At 40.9% G+C, this 19,889-nt stretch overlaps 1 protein-coding gene across 1 annotated transcript in view; it reads right to left on the bottom strand.

Annotated features, from left to right (window-relative positions):
• Positions 1–19,889, bottom strand: part of CNTN5 (contactin 5) — a 569,036-nt gene that overhangs the window by 489,718 nt on the left and 59,429 nt on the right. The window contains exon 3 of the mRNA XM_088456711.1: positions 5,018–5,141. Within this exon, the coding sequence (XP_088312837.1) occupies positions 5,018–5,141 (124 nt within the window). The remainder of the gene's footprint in view (positions 1–5,017; positions 5,142–19,889) is intronic.

Genomic DNA, 19,889 nt, shown 5'->3' with positions numbered 1-19,889 from the left:
ATAGTTCCCAAAGCCTACAGAAGAACAGTGTTGGATCTGGCCCATGGTCATATAATGGCAGGCCATCTAGGGGTAGAGAAAACCACTGAGCGAATAATGCAGAGGTTTTTCTGGCCTGGGCTCCATAAAGAGGTATCTGACTTTTGCGCATCCTGCCCTGAGTGTCAGTATCATGCTCCCAGACCACATTTTAAAAGTCCACTAGTCCCATTGCCTATTATAGAGGTGCCGTTTGAAAGAATAGCGATGGATTTGGTTGGACCTTTAATGAAGTCTGCCAGGGGACACCAGTATATTCTGGTCATAATGGATTACGCTACTAGGTACCCGGAAGCGATCCCGTTGCGCAATACGTCAACCAAGACCATTGCCAAAGAGCTAGTTCATGTCTTTAGCAGGCTGGGTATACCTAAGGAGATACTAACTGACAAGGGTACACCGTTTATGTCAAAAGTCATGAAAGAGTTATGCCGCCTGTTCAAAATTGAACAGTTAAGAACTTCGGTTTATCACCCCCAAACCGATGGGCTGGTCGAAAGGTTTAACAAGATGTTAAAACACATGCTTAGGAAAGTGGTCGACAAGGATGGTAGGGATTGGGATTACTTATTGCCGTATTTATTGTTGGCCATAAGGGAGGTTCCCCAGTCCCCCACCGGGTTTTCACCCTTCGACTTGTTGTATGGGAGACACCCAAGGGGGTTACTAGACATTGCCAAAGAGACATGGGAGGGGCAGTCTAGTCCTTACAAAACGGTGATTGAGCATGTTTCTCAAATGCAGGAGAGAATTGCTGCGGTAGTGCCGATAGTGAGAGAGCACCTGGAACAGGCTCAACAGGCACAGCAGAGGGTATACAACCGCAATGCTCGGTTCCCACTGTGGAAAATAAACTTTTGGCTAAATGGCAATGGCCCTTTGAAATCTTAATCTTAGAAAGAGTGGGGCAGGTCAATTACAAAGTTTACCAGCCGGGGAAAAGAAAGCCGGAACAGATATACCATATAAATCTGTTAAAGCCCTGGAAAGATAGAACGGTACTGTCGGCCGTCCGAGCCCCTCCAGTAAATCCAGGGCCCTTAGTTCCCGAAGTGACAGTGGCAAAAACTCTGTCGGCAATTCAACAACAAGAGGTCAAGGAGTTTCTGATCAGAAATAGGGTGCTGTTCTCTGACGTACCTGGGAAAACCTCGTCATTAAACATTACATAATCACTGACCCAGGGGTGAAAGTTAATCTAAAGCCCTATAGGTTACCTGAAGCACAAAGAGAATCGGTGTCGAAAGAAATTAAAAATATGCTAGAGTTAGAGGTTATTGAAGAATCACATAGTGAATGGTTAAGTCCCATTGTGTTGATTCCAAAGCCCGACGGGAGTGTGCGTTTCTGCAATGACTTCCGAAAGTTGAACAGTGTTTCAAAATTCGATGCCTACCCGATGCCAAGAGTGGATGAACTGATTGAGAGACTAGGGACGGCAAGGTATTTAACCACTCTTGACCTAACCAAAGGGTATTGGCAAGTACCACTAACCGAGAGCGCCAAACAAAAGACAGCTTTTTCAGCGCCAGAGGGCTTGTTTCAGTACAAGATGTTGCCCTTCGGGCTACATGGGGCACCTGCTACCTTCCAAAGAATGATGGACAGGATTCTAAGGCCCCATAGACGGTATGCGGCTGCTTATCTGGATGACGTGGTCATTCATAGTCCTGATTGGCAGTCTCACTTACCCAGGGTACAAGCAGTGTTGGACTCCATCTATACGGCAGGTTTGACAGCCAACCCAAAAAAGTGTTGTCTAGGCATGGAGGAAGTAAAATATCTGGGATACACCATTGGCAGAGGCCTGATAAAGTCTCAGCTCAATAAGGTTGATGCCATACAAAACTGGCCATGGCCTCTGAATAAGAAGCAGGTGAGAGCCTTCTTGGGAATTACGGGGTACTACAGGAGGTTTATACCCAACTTTGCCACCATGGCAGTCCCACTGACTGACCTGACCAAAGGCAAACAAAAAGTCATGGTAGAATGGAGTCCTGAGGCAGAAAAAGCTTTTCAGGAGTTGAAAGTAGCGTTGTGTTCCCAACCAGTCCTGATGACTCCTAATTTTGACAGGGAATTCATAGTACAAACCGATGCATCAGAAGTAGGTATAGGAGCGGTCCTGTCCCAGAACAAGGAGGGTGAGGAACACCCTATTTTCTATCTAAGCAGAAAGTTGAATGTACATGAGAGAAACTATGCCACAGTGGAGAAGGAGGCGTTGGCCATAAAGTGGGCGTTAGAGGCTCTCAGGTACTACTTGGTCGGAAGAAAGTTCAAATTGATCACTGACCATGCCCCTCTGAAGTGGATGTCTGAAAATAAGGACAGTAATGCGAGAATTACGAGATGGTTCTTGGCATTACAAACTTTTAAATTTTCAGTGGAACACAGGCCAGGAAGCCAGCAGGCCAATGCAGATGCGTTGTCACGCGTTCATTGTTTGGGGGCTTCAGTTGTTCCGCCCCACAGGTCGAAACAAAGGGGGGGGATATGTGATAGGATCACTGGTAAAGTGGTCTGTGGCAGGTACATTTGTCCCAGATTCCTGTCTTATGTGTTTTAAACCCCCAGGAGAAAGTCTGCAGTGTAGCAGGCTTGAGTCTCGGCTTTTTGAAAAGCCGGTTTGGGACCTGGGGGTTGTGGGTGAGCGGAGAGGGAGGGCTCCACCCACGGCCACTCCAGGTTTTGGGCCTTGCAGCCTGGTAACAGGCTTGTTAGGGTTTCCACCTGAGAGTGGCCAATATAAGCCTAGTGTGTTTAGGGCTGAGTGTCTCACCTGGGAGAGCAGGCAGGTAGTTTGCTCAGAGACACTTGAAAAACCTATCTGTGAGTGTTGTGCTGTGCCTTTGTTGCTGGTGAGGGCATTAGGCCCTGCCAGGTTCTGGTAGTGAGGGAACCACCTGTAAAGTTAGAGCCCAGCCAGGGCTAGGATTTATGTTTATGGTTTCCTTTTGTTATTTCTGTTTTGCACAATAAAGACTGGCGCCGACCAGCTTGTACTCGAATCCAGTTTGGCGTACTGTTTCCCGGCTGCTGTGTGTGTAAGGAAGGAGTCCCCTACCCAGGAGAGGGACCCCCTAATCTGACTGTGTCACAATTTGTTTCAAGTTTATAGGCTAAGGCTAATATATCAGTGACCATAAATCTCTGACTGAAAGATTTAACCTCAAAGTAATTAACAGCACTCGGTGTAGAGGTGGAGCTTATTAAGACCTATCCCAGAATCTGTGCCCCTCTGGCGGCTCACGCCCACTTTCGTAGTGAATTGGGATGTCTGGGCAGCTTGATGACGTGATTTGCGCTTGTATAGTGGTTTTGTATAGCGGGTGCGAGGCCACCATGCAGCCAAGACTTGGCATGTATTTTTAAAGCTGTACATTGTATAGTGTTAATCCATCTTAAAACAGGTACTTAATTATTCACTACATGTGATGATCATCCTTATTCTCTACATGTACTGTCATCTACAGAAGAAGGTAAAAGCCTGATCCATATTAAATAGATTTGGGTGTGTTTGTGGGAATTTAGCATAGATTTCTATGTGGTTCTGGCCTTTTTCTATGGATTTAGCTTTTCTTCTGTGGATCCAGTTTTATCTACCGTGTTTTCCTGATAATAAGACCTACCCCGAAAATAAGCCCTACCCATACTTTTGAAAAATAGTCCAAAATAAGCCCTACCCCGAAAATAAGCCCTAACAAAATCCCCATTTTGTCGGGTCCCTACGCTACACTAAAATGCCCCCAGCTCCGCCCCCCACATGAAGTGGATGCCGCTGTTAAAGATTTAACACTGGCATCCAATCACAGCTGCAGCGTCTCACTCTCTCACAGTGAGCGCTTGGCAGCTGGCGTTCATGGCAGCGTCATTTACAGCAGCGCCGCAGAGGAGAGTAGAGAAAAAGAGGAAAAAAAATAAAGGTAAGTAAAGAATTGTAAAGCAGGACTGAGGGCATGATGGGGATAAAAGCAGGACTGGGGGTATGATGCTGTCAATGTTAATTAAAATAAGCTCTACCCCGAAAATAAGCCCTATGGAGTTTTTTTGACCAAAAAAAAAAATAAGACAGTGTCTTATTATCGGGGAAACACGGTATGTAATTAGTGTGCATGTAGCCTTTTTGTGGATCTCACTTTTGGGTCTGGCTTTGTTTTTAGTATTGATATAGCTTTTTTCTGTGGGTCCGGCTTTTTCTGTGTATTTATTATAGAGATGTGCAGGCTCGGATTAGTTAAAATTTTCCCGCCAAATTTAGATCTCAGACAGAGGCAAAACGTCATCTTTCTGACGTTTTGTCTCTTTCTGACCAGAAATTTGGTGACAAAAAATTTAATTTAATGGGAAAATCCAAATTTATTTGAGCCTGTACATCTCTAATTTATTATGTATCTATCTTTTCCTATGTATTTAGTTTTGAATCATTAGGATGCGACTTTTACACACACACAACTTTTTTTACTTTGATGTTAGTCTCTGCCGACTGTACGTTTGGCAAATATAGTACAAAATCTCTCTATTAGCAGTTCCTACCTAAAGATGGAGCACAAACGACAATATAACAGGACAACAATCGCTCCATTTGCACCATGCCCCATTTATGGCATTGGCTGTGATTTGAAACATTGCGTCCGGCGTGCCTAAATTTATTAAAATCGTGCTAACAGCACATGCGTAATGCAAAATATAAAAACTAAATAGTTATTCGCTTTTGACATTTTACTGTAAATAAAAGTATGGAAAGCTAATACTTGATTGGCTGCTACAGTATATAACCTTTATGAATTAATTTTATTAATTAACTTTATGAATGAAATTTTTTAATGAACTTTATTAATTACATTTTTTAATGAACTTTATTAATGACATTTTTAAAAAATAGGTGATCATGAATGAATGAGTGAATGCAGGAATGAAAGCTTACATAAATTAATTTATTAATAACTTTTTGTAATGGAACGGTCGGCTGATGTACCTATATAGTGGAGCAGGCGCACCTCTTGCCTCACAATTAAGAGCCACTTTCTTCTCTCCAGAATCCGTGGGGAATATAACATTTTCTGGCTCTTGGACAAACACTGGCCCATAATCCACACTCTCTGAAAGAATGAAAATCTACTGGTTAATAATACAAATACCATCTCAATTTTGTGCTAAAACATAGATCACCATAGATACAAATGGCGCCACGGTAAATAGAACTACAGAGAAGACACAGAAGAGCTTAAAAGTGTACTACAAAGTGAGGCTTTGATTTTTATATATATATTTTTTTAAGACACTGAACAGTCTGTCTCTATAGATCTTCTTTTAAAGTTTTTATGCTTTTTCTTTGTACTGTCTTTGATGCTCATTAAGTTTAGATGACATTAAAAAACAGCACAGCAAAGTGAACCAGCAGCCAAGGGTGATAGAAAGAAGGAAGTGATGGGGTCTTGTACTCTATATGTTATTGTGACTCTAGGTCAGTGTGTTTCTCTGTCTGTCTGTTTCAGCCTACTGCGTGAGAGTTTGACTTTGCCTTGTTCAAAGTAAATGTAGACTACGCTATAAACAAAAGTGGACTTTTTAGCTAGGATACCAGGTGCTTTATTTATGAAACAAGATGCTACTTCCCGACGGGTTGAAGGTGAAAGTTTAAAAAGGCACCTACAGTCAATGAAAAGCACGCAGAGGGGTCCGGTTTTACATTTTCATTTTGTTTTGTTGCTCTATCAGAGAGATTATTTTTTATTAGAAAAAATAGCGAATCAGTATTTTGCTATCAAACCAAATGTTTTAAAACATGGGTGTAAGTGTAACTTAAGTATGCCTGACACATGCATGCAATTGCGTTTTATTTTAGTGACTGCAATTTATGCCTTCAGGCTCTGTATGTTCTTCTGGTGTGGTGGACACGACAGTACACTATTGTTTATTGTTTGGTTTATTTTGCAGTGACCCTGCAGTACATGGCTCTGCTGCTGTTGCCACTGGTCTGTCTACTATACAGGGGCATCTCAGTGCTTGTACTTCTCCTACCTGTGAAGGTCATGTTAGTGGAAAGCCTTAGAGTGCTCCAAAATACATATTGATCTCTCCCAAAACCAGCTTTCTTACTTGCATTTGAGGAAAAATATAGTATAATGATGATGATAATAATTGTTGTGATGGATTTCAGAGACAAAAAAGAAGTAGATAAAAAGAGCAAAGCCAACATCATATACAGCAATCACAGGGACTAGAAACGGCTCAGACTGCAGACATGTATTTTTACTAGCACTGATCCTGTTGCTGCTTGTACTAGGATGCCCAGTAAGTACTAGTGAGAGGCCACCAAGGTCTTGCCTCTTCTGTAACATCTCATGCATCACCTTCTAGCTGTCCAAAATGGGCAATCAGCACTTAGATGTTGGAGAAGAACCAACAGAAGCTTCACTTAACCCTAAGGAGGGAGTAAGTGTGTCCATGGTTTTTACAGCTGAGTTTCAGAATCTGACACTGTTATAATGGACGATGAGCTTGGTGACATCAGCGCTGATGAGAAGAGGGGCAAATTGATTAAGGTGCCCACTCTGAATTAGAAGAATGATGAAGGAGTATCTTGTTCTATTTATTATTCATTTCCATAATCTTATGTTATACCGTCACTCTACCGTCTACCGGAGACTGCGCTATATATCTGTTTTATGTGCATAGAAAATGAAATAATTAATAAATCAACGCTATGTTAGATGTGAATTGTGTAGAATCATTCAGAATTACACCTAGCATATGACACAAGAGAAAAGACACTACAGTTGTCCTTACATAAGACACACGTGATTGGGAGTACAATTTAGGTGCAACAAACACACACACAAAAAAATTGCGATCATTTAGCCTTATGGCTGCTAAGTGGTAGCCTCAGGCTCTGTTGTTGGCCGCTCAGTCATCCACTAGGCTCTGCCGATACTTGGGTCAAGAGCTACAGGCCACCATAAGGACCCAGCAACCGTTTGTTGACCTCACCAACCTTATATTATAATCTACCAGTGAGTTCAATGCCATCTACTACAGTAATACAAGGAAATGCTGGTCTTTGCCCATCAGACCCTTGGTATTATGTTGCCATTCTATTATCCAAGGAGGTAGCTCTTTTCACTTATTTTGTTTCACTTATGCTGTATGTTCAATACCATTTCCAGTGATGTAATTCATGTGCTGTAAACATAACATTGACTCAGTTCCAAAAACTTCCAGTATAGATATTTCCAATGTGAGTTTTAAACTTTTAGAACAAGTATTTATTTATTTATTGTTAACCAAAAACGCAAAGCACTTCATGAGTATTCAAGTGACAGTCCTGTGGCTAAAGTACTTGGTTTGTTTTACTATGTGTAAAGTATGTCCGGCTTAATGTACATCATAAGGATGGAGCGGAGGAGCGAAGGGCAGCTCTACTGGAAATAACATTTTCCATCTGTCATCTTATTGCAGCCTATGGTCAATGTGACCGAGACTCTCAACACTGATAATGATAATTGTGAATTATAAATAGATTGTAAATTAATGTATGGTACAGATGTGTTCTCATACAACTTGCCTCAATATGCCGTGCGGCGTGAGATACCTGGCGTAAGTGATTCTTCTCACACCGAGCATCTTATTCTCCCAAAAATGCGTCTTTGTTGTAATGCGCTGTGACAAAGACACACAGGAAACGGCACTGATTCATTTGATATGCGACACTTGTAAATCTGTGCACCCGCTGCATCAAAGCACTTCGTATACAGATTCAGTCGCACATATATATACAAATGTCACATATATCATAAACAGTGCAGTCTCCTGGTGCATCTTAATCACATTACATTGAGATAAATATGCATTTTTGGATGAAAAAGATGGCGCAAGCAGATTCGTACGGGTCCTTGTTACAAAAGGGACTGTTTGGCATGATTGTTGCAATAGTTTATGAGGACACATCTGTATGTAAATTCTAAAGTGGGAAGAATAAAGATTTTGTTTTTTCATCACCTTTAAATTTTTGGACAAAATCCAAAAAACACAAAAAAATACTCCAGCCTGCTTTTGCTAAATCTAGAAACAACTCCATAACATGAGGCGGTTCCTCATCTCTGTTTGAGGAATTTGCAATCGCTTTGATGGTACAGATTTCTGGGGTATCGGTATGATTTACCGCCGGACCCCTGGCCGGCGGTTGAAATCCCGACAGCGGCAGCCCGACAAGGATGAAAATCCTGATCGTCCCTAGGTAAGTATTCACTAACCTAATTCTACCCCCTAACTATAACCCTCCCTTAGGCATGCCTAACACTAACCTTCCCCCCCAGTACCTAACCCTAAACCCCCCTCTAAGTACCTAAACCTAACCCCCCCCTTCCCTGCCACCTAAACCTATGTCCCATGGGGGGTGCCTAACCCTAAGTCCCCCCTGGGGGTGCCTAACCCTAACCCTCCCTCCCCCTAGTCTAACCTTAACCTCCCGGGGGGGTGCCTAACCCTAAGTCCCCCCCGGGAGCCCTAAACCTAACCCCCCCTGCGCGGCTGTTCGCTCTCGGCGCCCGGCATCACTTTGATCGGGATGCTGGGCGCCGGTCTCCCGGCGTCGGTAAAATGACAGGCGTCTAGATTTAGACGCCTGTCATTTAACCCTTGCTGGGATTAAGCAGTCGGGAAGCCGGCTGTCAGGATTAGGTCCGCCAACTTCCCGACAGCATACCGATTTCTGGAAAGGCCTGGCCACCTGAGAAGAACCGTAGGGATGGCAGGCTTACAATCCATTACATTTATATTTCTTATTTTAGATTTAATAAACCTACTGTTGGGAACAGGGGCTTTTTATAAGACAGGAAGTGTGGGGGAGGGATTATGTGCATAAGTGTTGGCTGAGGGGCCATGTTATGGTGATGTTTTCAAAAATATGGCACCTGTACCATAGATATCAAAGACTCTTTTATAGTACCAGAGTCTTTGCTGTCTCCTGTGCCAGAGTCAACTTTCTGAAGACATTGCAAGAAACCATTGTGCCACCAGCACAAAGTATATAACACACACCATGCTCCCATTAAAGATACACAACTAACTGGGAGTTGGGACTTGGGTGAATTAGAACCTCTCCAGTGCAGCACCTCACCTATAGAATTCACTTCCTCACAATATCAGATTATCTAGAAGCTTTCTTAACACATCCCTTTAAACAAGCATAGCCTTATACTACAGCAGCTGTCATGCACCACTAACAGTTCAGTGCTCCTCACAACTGGCATTTTCTAAACCTTAACCCTGTAACTGCAACTGCAATCTTCCTTACCATTGTGTCTTGTTTATCCTTATCCTCAAATTTTAAGCCCTTACGGGCAAGACATTCCCCGTCCTATATCTCTGAATGTGTATTTTAGGGGCTACTGTACTTTAGCTGTTTATGTCATCATGTACAAAGTTATATACAATTATGTTGCTTGATAAATAAAATGTAATAATAATACTTGCACTGACTCTGTTTGCAAGGAACAGTGTCTTTCCAAGATAAACACAGACTTATGAGACTCAGTAGATGGCCTCATGAAACTGATACCTTGATATCTAACTGGACTTTAAGCAAAGCCATTTGTGTTTCTGTGCAGATACAGTAACACAGTTTTCCATATTTATATACATGGAAGAAGGTACACCTAGCCAAAGAGGTTGTACCAGTATTGGATGTGAGGTATAAGCATGATATAAATGGAATGTTTATGCATAACTAAAACAGTCCAGAACACTCTCTTTTACTCCTTTACATAAGGATGCCATGTTAGCAGGGAGATGCTGATGGTCCGGGGGTGGAGATGATGATGATGAGGTTTATTGTGGTGGGGATATTGAAGATGTCATGGTGATGATGAGGTTTATGGTGGTGATAAAAATGATGGTGATGATTATGATTTTGATAAAGATGATTTCATAGTGATGATAACTATGGTTATAATTGTGATGGTGATAAGGGTGTAATGTAATGATAAGGGTAATGATGATGATTATGGAGGTGATACATATGTTGGTTATGACTTGATGTGATAAAAATGATTATGATGGAGATGGTGGTAATGGTAATGATTCGGACTGTTATACAGAAGATATGATGATGATCAGGAGGAGGATGGTGATAATTAAGTTGGTGATAGTGATGATGATTATGTTGGTGATGATGATTGTGATGATGATTATGTTGGTGGTGATAATGATGATAGTGATTACGTTGGTGATGATTATGTTGTTGATGATTAAGTTTGTGACAATGATGATAGTAATGTTGGTGATGATTATGGTGGTGGCGTGTTACAAGTCCAGTCCAGGACTTATCTCCTGCCAGTATTCCTCCTGCTCCTGACCATGTTTCTAGGTTGCCGGTTGCTAGGAGATCTAGACGTCAGAGGACTTCACATGTTTCCTCCTAGTGCTACCTGATTGGCACCTGATCCTATTTGAACTTCCCAGGCTGTCGCCGCCCTGTCGGCTATAGAGTTTTCATGTGAAACTTTTGGTTATGCTACTTGCTTCCTGTGAATCCAGACTGCCAGTAATAATCAGTACATGCAGCATGTACTCTGATCAGCTTCTAAGTGACCCACAATCTTCTGCGTTAGCCGCATCGCTGTCTAATAGGCCCTCCAGCAATCCTGTTTCAATACCTGTTTCAAGCATTGCTGTCTACTAGGCCCTCCAGGCTATACAGCAATCCTGCCTCTATTCCACGTTTCAAGCATCGCTGTCTACTAGGCCCTGCAGGCCATCCAGCAATCCTGTTTCACTACTATGTTACAAGCATCGCTGTCTATTAGGCCCTCCAGGCCGTACAGCAATTCTGCTTCTATAACACGTTACAAGCATTGCTGTCTATTAGGCCCTCTGGGCCATCCAGCAATCCTGCTTCTACACCACGTTTCAAGCATCACTGTCAACTAGGCCCTCCTGGCTATCCAGCAACTTTACTTTGGACTGAAAATCTATATTCTATTTGACTGTTCAATTGTATCAGCTCCTTACTGCACCTTTGACATGTTGTGTTTGTACTGGCCCTTCAGGTCTGCCATTTTACTTACAAAGTAAACTGCCATGATTTTGATATACTGCTTTTGTCTGTTCTTTGATGAGCCTTGTATCTCCAAAACCTCCATCTCCATCTTAGCAATTGCTAGAGGATCGTAACATTGCGTGATGATGATGATGATGGTGATTATTATGGTTGTGGCGATAATAGTGATGATGGTGATAATGATGATAGTGATTGCATTGGTGAAGATGATGGTGATGATGATTATGGCTGTGATGATAATAGTGATGATGATGATGATGATGGTGATGATTATGGTGGTGGCAATAATAGTGAGGAGGATGATGATTATGTTGGTGGTGATAATGATTATAGTGATTATATTGGTGATGACGATGGTGATAATGATTATGGTGGTGATAATAGTGATGATGGTGATGATGATTATGGTGGTGGTGATAATAGTGATGATGATGATGGTGATTATGTTGGTGGTGATGATTATGTTGGTGATGATTATGGTGGTAGTGATAATAGTGATGATGTTGATGATGGTGATTATGTTGGTGGTGATGATGATAGTGATTATGTTGGTGATGATGATTATGTTGGTGATGATTATGGTGGTAGTGATAATAGTGATGATGATGGTGATGATAATGGTGGTAGTGATAATAGTGATGATGATAATGGTTGTGATAATAATGATGTTGGTGAGGATAATAAAGTTATATGTGATGGTGAAAGTGGTTGTGATGATAATTATAGTGATGATAGAGGTGATGATAATGATTGATGATGGTGACAATGATAGCAGAGCTGATACACAGCTTGGCACACTTACTTTGCAGAAATATACTTTGGATAACTAAATTGTCAATTTTTTTACTTATATCGGATCTCATTAGGACATTGGCCTTAAAAATATGAGAGGAGGTGCAATGGTCTGTAATGATGTTGTTGGGGTATTGTTTTAGTTTTCTCATCAATGAAAGAAAATATCACAATAACACTGAACAATGTGTTTTAAATTCATGGTTGGTATTTGAAAGTTTTTATTTGGGGATTTAGTGGACCTATAATCCAATAGGCTACAGTTCACTCCCTGCATACATCATTGCATCTTTTCTGTAATTACAATGACTGTGAAACATTTAAAAGTGAAACAATATAATATGTAACATAGCAGAAATGTCACCAAGAGATTAAAAAAAGATTTCTTACCACATAACTGGTTGGCTATGTTCTCACACTGATATTTATAGCTGCTTACAATACAGATTGGGAAACACTTAGAGAGTCAATGAGGCCGTGGGCTCTACAATTTCTGTTACCTACCCAAAGTCACAAGGCCGCGTCTCTATGGAGACAAATTGATAGCACTGTGGTGATCTGCATGGAAAATATTAACGTCCGAGTAGCAAAAAAATTTATAAAAAAACAATGTTTAATGAAAACTTTTTGTTGGATAAAAATTTTAAAACACCCATTTTTTATAATGCACATCTGGCCTGATTGGATGGCTTGAAATCAGTTCAGAATCACAGTAGAGAAGAAAATTCAAGGTTGCCACGAAAAGCAATCATTTTACAATGTTACTTTATTTAACTTTTATTACTAAATAAAATTATAAGATCGTCCCTACTCCTAGTGTTAGGACACTGCAACCACCTATTTTGTGTCATCTCTTCTAGGCGTTAGCTATTCCACCCAGGTTATCCTACGTAGTGCGCCCAAGATGGCTGCCTCATCTAGTCCCTTTTGTGGGTGGAATATATAACCCGTGGAAGTTATTTCTCAAAATGTCTGCACCAACCCTGCAATATGCTTATTGTGCTCTCTAGGTTTCGGTTGTTTTGATTATCTCTGTGTGGTTTTCTATTTTCTGCAATACCAAATCCCTGTACAATGTACCATGGTTTCTGATGTCTGTAAAGTGACTTTGAGTCCTATGGGAGAAAAGCGCTATATAAATAAAATTAATTATTCTAATTATTCTAATTATTATTATTATTATTATTATTATTATTATTATTATTTATAGTTTTATTTCCATAGAAATCATAAAACCATTTTTCATCTCATTTAGATAATTGGTCAATACCAGTCTTCTATTGGTATGTGGTAACCTATCATAAATACAATTGTAATATGAGCACAGTAACAAATAAATATTGATATTTGTATCTGTACCCCAGTATCGTATTTTTCTTCACTGTTTAAACAATTATCCATTGTTTCCTTTACAGCCTACAGTGTGGTCCCATCTTTCACAACTTGGTCACATATCTGAACTGCAAAGATCAAAGCTAAGGCCATCCCTTGAAATACGGGATTCTAGGTGGTACTATGTAATTTAGGGAACTTATGTAAGAAAAGCTTCAGGAGAAGCAGCAATAATCCTGTTTGACTTTACTCCCTCTGGAAAAGCGCCCTATAAGAATGAAATTACATATGAATATTAAAGTATATGTCCACCTTCATTCTGTAACCAGAGAAGTAATACACCAAAGACAGAGCAGACTGCTGACTATCCTTGGTTTCAGGTACAGGTGAGATACACTGAACTACAATGATAGGCAATGGATTGTATTTTGAACATAGATCCAATTGCTCTATTACAGTTATTCATTTTAGTAATAATATGGTGACAAAGTGGAAATATTGTATAAGCAGGGGAGGAAATAGAAATATGTGAATATTAATTATTTATAAACAGCAGATTGCATTGTGCTTACAGTTGAATATGCTACCATTATACTAAAATGAGTTTATGATAAGCATATGCTTAGCAGAACATGCTAAAATACATTGGCGATTACAAGCCAAGGCCAAAATGAAAAGATCTAATAGTGGTTTGGCTAAAAATTCACGGCTGGGACTGTAACTGTTTCAGTTCTGCAGCCAGGAAAGGTTAGGCCGCCTATACACTGCAACGACGGGCAATCAGGACTCATGCATGGAACAGCAGATCCAGGGAACAAATGGAGCAGCATTGCTGGCCTCTATGAAAATTCACCATGTGTGATTGGTTTTTATGCCTCTGGGTTTTGCTGTAAATAAATGATAAGGTAAGATCACAACAACAAGTAAAAAGTGTGCTGTTGATTCTAGTGGAACATCATATTATAAAAGTTTACACTACTACTAGTACTCCGTATAACACAATCACATTTGGATAATGCAGAACACTATTATTTTTTTAACCAAAACTGGTTGCTGATATTTACTGAAAGTTAAGAAAAAGAATTGCAATTATTTTGAGAATAAGACAAAAGTGAATATGAAATAAAAAAAAAAAAAAAGCAACAAACATTACTTCACTTTTAATACCCCCCACCAGTGCGTATTCAAAGCCTCTACCGCTGGCAGAGTTTAGAAAATAGCCATTAGAATCAATCCTGTAGAGGCTAAAGATTTTCCAATGGTTTTTCTAAGTTGAGCTGGAAATAATGGTTTTTATAACTTAGCTTGCTGGAATATAAAATCCACTGTGGAGGGTTGTGCTGAACATCAGATTCACAAAGCAGCCAGCCTATACAATAGTTCTAAGAAAAAAACCTTCCGTGTTATCACTTCCAGATATCACAGCATTAAGGGACCACTAAGTTCAACCAACTCTGTTTTGCCAATATTACCCAACCTTTTTCATTTTTTGCTTGTTTTATCGTAGCTCTACAGTTGGAGAGGCATTTTTTGTACTGAATAATGCACCATGACTAAGAACTCAACAAAAACGACGATGCATTATCTTGTGACAACTTGTATCTTGTTATCTTTTCCACTACAATAAGCTACCGATCAGCTGTACATGAAATATTCCTTTTTCTTTAAAGAATTAAGTAACACACATTTCTCCTGTTACATAATTATATGCTCAAAAAAAATCTGTCATGGTGGAATATAATCACGGAGATAAATACGGAGATAAATAACAATGGACACATACCTTTATATTTAGCTAACCTCATATAATCAAATTGCTTGTTTAAACAAAAAGGGGAAAAAAAGGTTTAAAAAAAAAAAGTTTTTACTGTCAAGATAACAAGTCGTCACAATATAAGTTTGCCTAATGAATATTAATGGCTTTGATAAACGGAACATGGGTAACAAGTTTCCACTTGTTGCCTTAACATTGTGTTTCAGCCATACTAGTAATTACACAACTATCCGTTTTCCATCCACATTCAGTTTCCCTGTACTTAAGGTGCTGACTCTTCAAGGTCTTTCAATTAACCTATATTACTGCGAAATGAGCAAGTCTAATCCCTAATCAGTTTTTGATAACTCAGAAATAGTGCTCACAGCGTGTGGACAACTGCTGTAAAAGTAATTCAATCATTTTAATTCAGTCAGACTTTCTTGCATCCAATTACAATTTTGAATTCCAATCCGCACCGGAGAATGTAATGCAGTCAAAATAAAAGTGTTGTTTTTTTTTATCACCCCTTTGAACAAGTACATGTCAGGCTGGGGAAAGGAACTAGAGCCTGTGTTCGTAATAAGTTACCTCCTCTGGGATCCACTGTAGCTCTTCCAAACGCTGGTGGGTAGGCTTGAAAAAGTCAGGTTTCTACACAGGGGAATACTGTAGATGAGACGAATTAAGTGGCAGAATATTCTGACTGGAACAGCTACCACCACATAATGCTGCCAGTCTATATCTATTAAGATTTTATAGTCAGCTACGAAGGTTCCAGCAAATACCAAATTTCATGACATTGCTAATATTAGAGATGAGTGAAATTTTCTCAATTATTCTGAAATTTCAGACATTTAGTAATTTGGAATTAGGCCGTAAATGTTCCCAGTAGTACTCCAGCCACACCACAAAGAATTATTTCTAGATTATGAGTTTCATGACAGGTAAGTATACAGTAGAACTACAGCACAGTAAGGCGTTCCATACAACAGCAAAAGCAGAACTACTGCAAGAGACTATCTCCCAAACTTTTTGCAAAATGGCCGAAACTAGAAGAGTGAAAACCGTCACAGTGATTCTCCTCATAACGCCAAGATAAAAAGTCCACTAACTCAAATATCAAACAATTCATATAGGGTTTCACTCACTATTGGCCCCAAAGTTTTTCTTGTAACTTTTAAAGTAATAGACGTAATTGAGTGAAATTTGACACAGCCCCACCTCGTGCCTGTGTGTTACGTGCCGATATAAACCGGTACTCAGCTAAACAACGCTTATTGTCCAGACGATAAAGGTTCACATGGGGAATGTAACACACAGATACGATACACATGCCTCAATACACAACACCACTGTCAGAAGCAGGAATACCTAGTGACTAGCAGTGGCGGCTCCAGGGATTGGGCTGCTGTGTACTGTAGACCAAAATTCAAATAGGGGAACCACACCAACTGCCATCCTCACTGGTTATATCCTCACTGGCAGTTGGTGTGGCTCCCTTATTTGAATTTTGGCTGATTGGAGTGGTGAACAGTTGTCCCTCACCTGGCACATGTGTGAACAGCTGGCTTGGATGATAATGGCGAACATTTGCTACAACTTTCTCATGTTTCTCATAGACCTAGGTATGTCTGCGTCACATTTCACTAAATTACGTCAAATTCATTTTAAAAGTTATAAGAAAAACTTTGAAATGCCACAAGTTAGTGGTGCACAGGCGGGCAACACAGTGGCACAATTAGAAACATTGCTAAATCTCGGCACTGGGGGTTCAGTTTCAATCTGGGCGCTGTGTGCAGCCTGCAGGTTATTTTGTACAAAGAGCTGCACCGTAAATTTGAGCGCTTTAGGATTTTTTAGAGATACTTTGGGGAAATATAATAGCCTGAGATTTATGAAAGTTGCATGTTTTTTTTAGGCGAGTTGCAAACTGCTCGGGAGTTCATGATTGGCTGTGTGGTATCTTAACCCTTTCACTGCTGAGGGATTTTTCACCCCTGTGCTGAGACCATTTTCCGTCATTAGTGCTCGTCACAATCCAACATCAATATCACTGATTTTTATGCAGTGCCCACACAAATTATACCTTGGGTTGTTTTTTTCCAGAATACTTTGTATTTTCAGACAATACCATTAGTCTTTTTGCTCTTTCTACCACATCAAATAAAATGTAACCAAAGTGGTGTTTTTTTTTTATTGACATTTCAATAATGTGTACCAAAAGCAAAAAATGTTTTTTTTTTAAACAAAGAATGACTTTGTGGTTCTTGTTTTGACATTAATCCACCTTTCCAAAATAGCAAACAACAGCATTCTGCGTGGGATGTACTTATTATACCACCGAGCGGGATGCCGGCTATCGAAATCCCGGCGCCGGAATACCGACCTACCGAGAGAACACCGGTGCCGGAATCCTGACAGTGCTACTAGATGCTGCACCACCTTATACGGCTTCACGGTTGTGGTGATGTTGCCTGCAGAGTTCATCTATAATCAATTGCTGATGCCCCTGGGTCTTCTCAACGGCCAATTGCTGAGCCCTGGTGGCTTCCTGCTGAGCCCTGGTGGCTTCCTGCTGAGCCCTGGTGGCTTCCTGCTGAGCCACAGTAGCCAGTAGCAAGACCTTAACTATGTCTTCCACATTATCTTGTTACAGGGCCGTAACTAGCGGTGTGCGGCCAGAGTGCAGGGCTTTGCAGGCGGCACCGTCGCCAGCCCACGGCTCCTGCTTCTGACCGCCGGGTGCCTGTAATAGAAGGAAAAGATTGGCTGCGCTTCTCATTAACAAATAAGAATTTTTTATTACATATAAATTGTCATAGATTATTAAAACTTATGAGCATTATAACTCTTCAGAAATATAGAAACAATTGTGCACATGAATATTATACAATTCCAGGTATTTACAGTCAATATAAAATTATAAAAAGTGCATATAAAAAATATGTATTCCCTATTTATCTAAAATGTTATAAATGAATTGATGAAATAAAGTTCCATAAATTATATATAATGACACAATTGAAGTAGATAGTTCTTGTCTATTTGAAAAGACCTTGCAAAGCAGCTGGGCTACATGTGATATAAGTACACAGCAGTATGAGAATTTGAGTTTTTATGCCGGCATATATATTATGAAAAAAGTGTATATAAAAGTAGGAGTGAGCTCACCCGTTTGAAGTATAGAGTCACAGCGTCTATAGGGTATCCTGGTGACTAACCCAAACAGGTACACAAAAAAAATAGTATGTACACCCGTGTACCTGTGTAGTGAGACGGTTGGGCTCTCCTAGGATGTGCGGTCGGCACAGGGGGTCCGTTAATTCACTGTATAGGCTTTAGCAGGATCCCTTGGTTGGATGCCCTGAAGATGAACACACCGGGTCAATAGGTGTGTTGATAGCTTCAATCTATTGGAGGCACATCCTAGGAGAGCCCAACCGTCTCACTACACAGGTACACGGGTGTACATACTATTTTTTTTGTGTACCTGTTTGGGATAGTCACCAGGATACCCTATAGACGCTGTGACTCTATACTTCAAACGGGTGAGCTCACTCCTACTTATATAGACACTTTTTTCATAATATATATGCCGGCATAAAAACTCAAATTCTCATACTGCTGTGTACTTATATCGCATGTAGCCCAGCTGCTTTGCAAGGTCTTTTCAAATAGACAAGAACTATCTACTTCAATTTATGGAACTTTTTTTCATCAATTCATTTATAACATTTTAGATAAATAGGGAATACATATTTTTTATACGCACTTTTTATAATTTTATATTGACTGTAAATACCTGGAATTGTATAATATTCATGTGCACAATTGTTTCTATATTTCTGAAGAGTTATAATGCTCATAAGTTTTAATAATCTATGACAATTTATATGTAATAAAAAATTCTTATTTGGTAATGAGAAGCGCAGCCAATGTTTTCCTTCTATTACATTTGTTTGAAGTAATTGCACATCCTTCATTTTTTGGCAGCAGCATCTCTTTAACATCAAGCCTTTAGGGGAGCGCTTATACTCAACCTCCTTTTTCTTTATATATAGGGTGCCTGTAATGGTGCCCTGCAGCCAGCATCGTTGCAGCAGTGCTGTCTGTAGCGTCTCCCCTGCTCAGGAGCGCAGAGAGGGGGGGTAGCAGGTACTATTTACCTGGGCCCGGGCTTCCAGTGGGGCCTGGTGGGGGCCTGGGTCTGGTGCCGCACCCCCCTCCCTTCACCCTCCCTAACAGCAGCCCAGCACACAGCGTGTGTTGAGTTGCTGAGCTGCAGCGGGAGACTGTTCATGGCTGCTGAGCAGCAGCCAAAGCAACTCCTATGCCTGTGAAAGGGAGAGATCACACTGATCGCACCCCCCTGGCTTTGCACCGGGCTGAGGGGCTCACAGCGCCCCCCTCCCTAGCGCGCTGCAAAAGTGTGTTTTGTTTTTTGCTCAAGGGGGCATGGCCACGCCCCCTCATCACCTGGGCCTGGCAGGGCTCTCTTGCTCGCTCTTGATCGCTTGCCAAGGCATAAGCATGCCCACCATGTCTTAGTGAGCGGCCAGCATACGCCCAATCACACAGGCAGAGCCGCCCACCAGTACACATCATCTCCAGGAAGTGTATTAAAACACTGGTACATCGAGGACAGTCGGAAGCGATCGCAGCGCTTGTGGTCGCCTTACCCTACCGCAAACACTGCGAGGACTCCAGTGTAAAAAACAGGCATGTGACGTGTTATGACGCTGCCTGTTAATTATGCACGCCTCTAAAACGGCGTTGAAACACTCAGGCACGCCTGCTTTCGCACCTCTACTCCCCCGTTATTAGTGTCCTGCCCCTGTTACCACCCACAAACGGCCTCTCCTGTCACTCATTTCACTGGGCTGTCTTTGCTGGGCGAGCGGCCTGCGA

The sequence above is a fragment of the Taudactylus pleione genome, unplaced genomic scaffold (assembly GCF_031769625.1).
Source record: "Taudactylus pleione unplaced genomic scaffold, aTauple2 ptg000711l, whole genome shotgun sequence".
In the NCBI taxonomy this organism is placed as follows: domain Eukaryota; kingdom Metazoa; phylum Chordata; class Amphibia; order Anura; family Myobatrachidae; genus Taudactylus; species Taudactylus pleione.
Note: the sequence above shows the minus strand (reverse complement) of the source record. Positions and strands in the feature narration are given on the sequence as shown.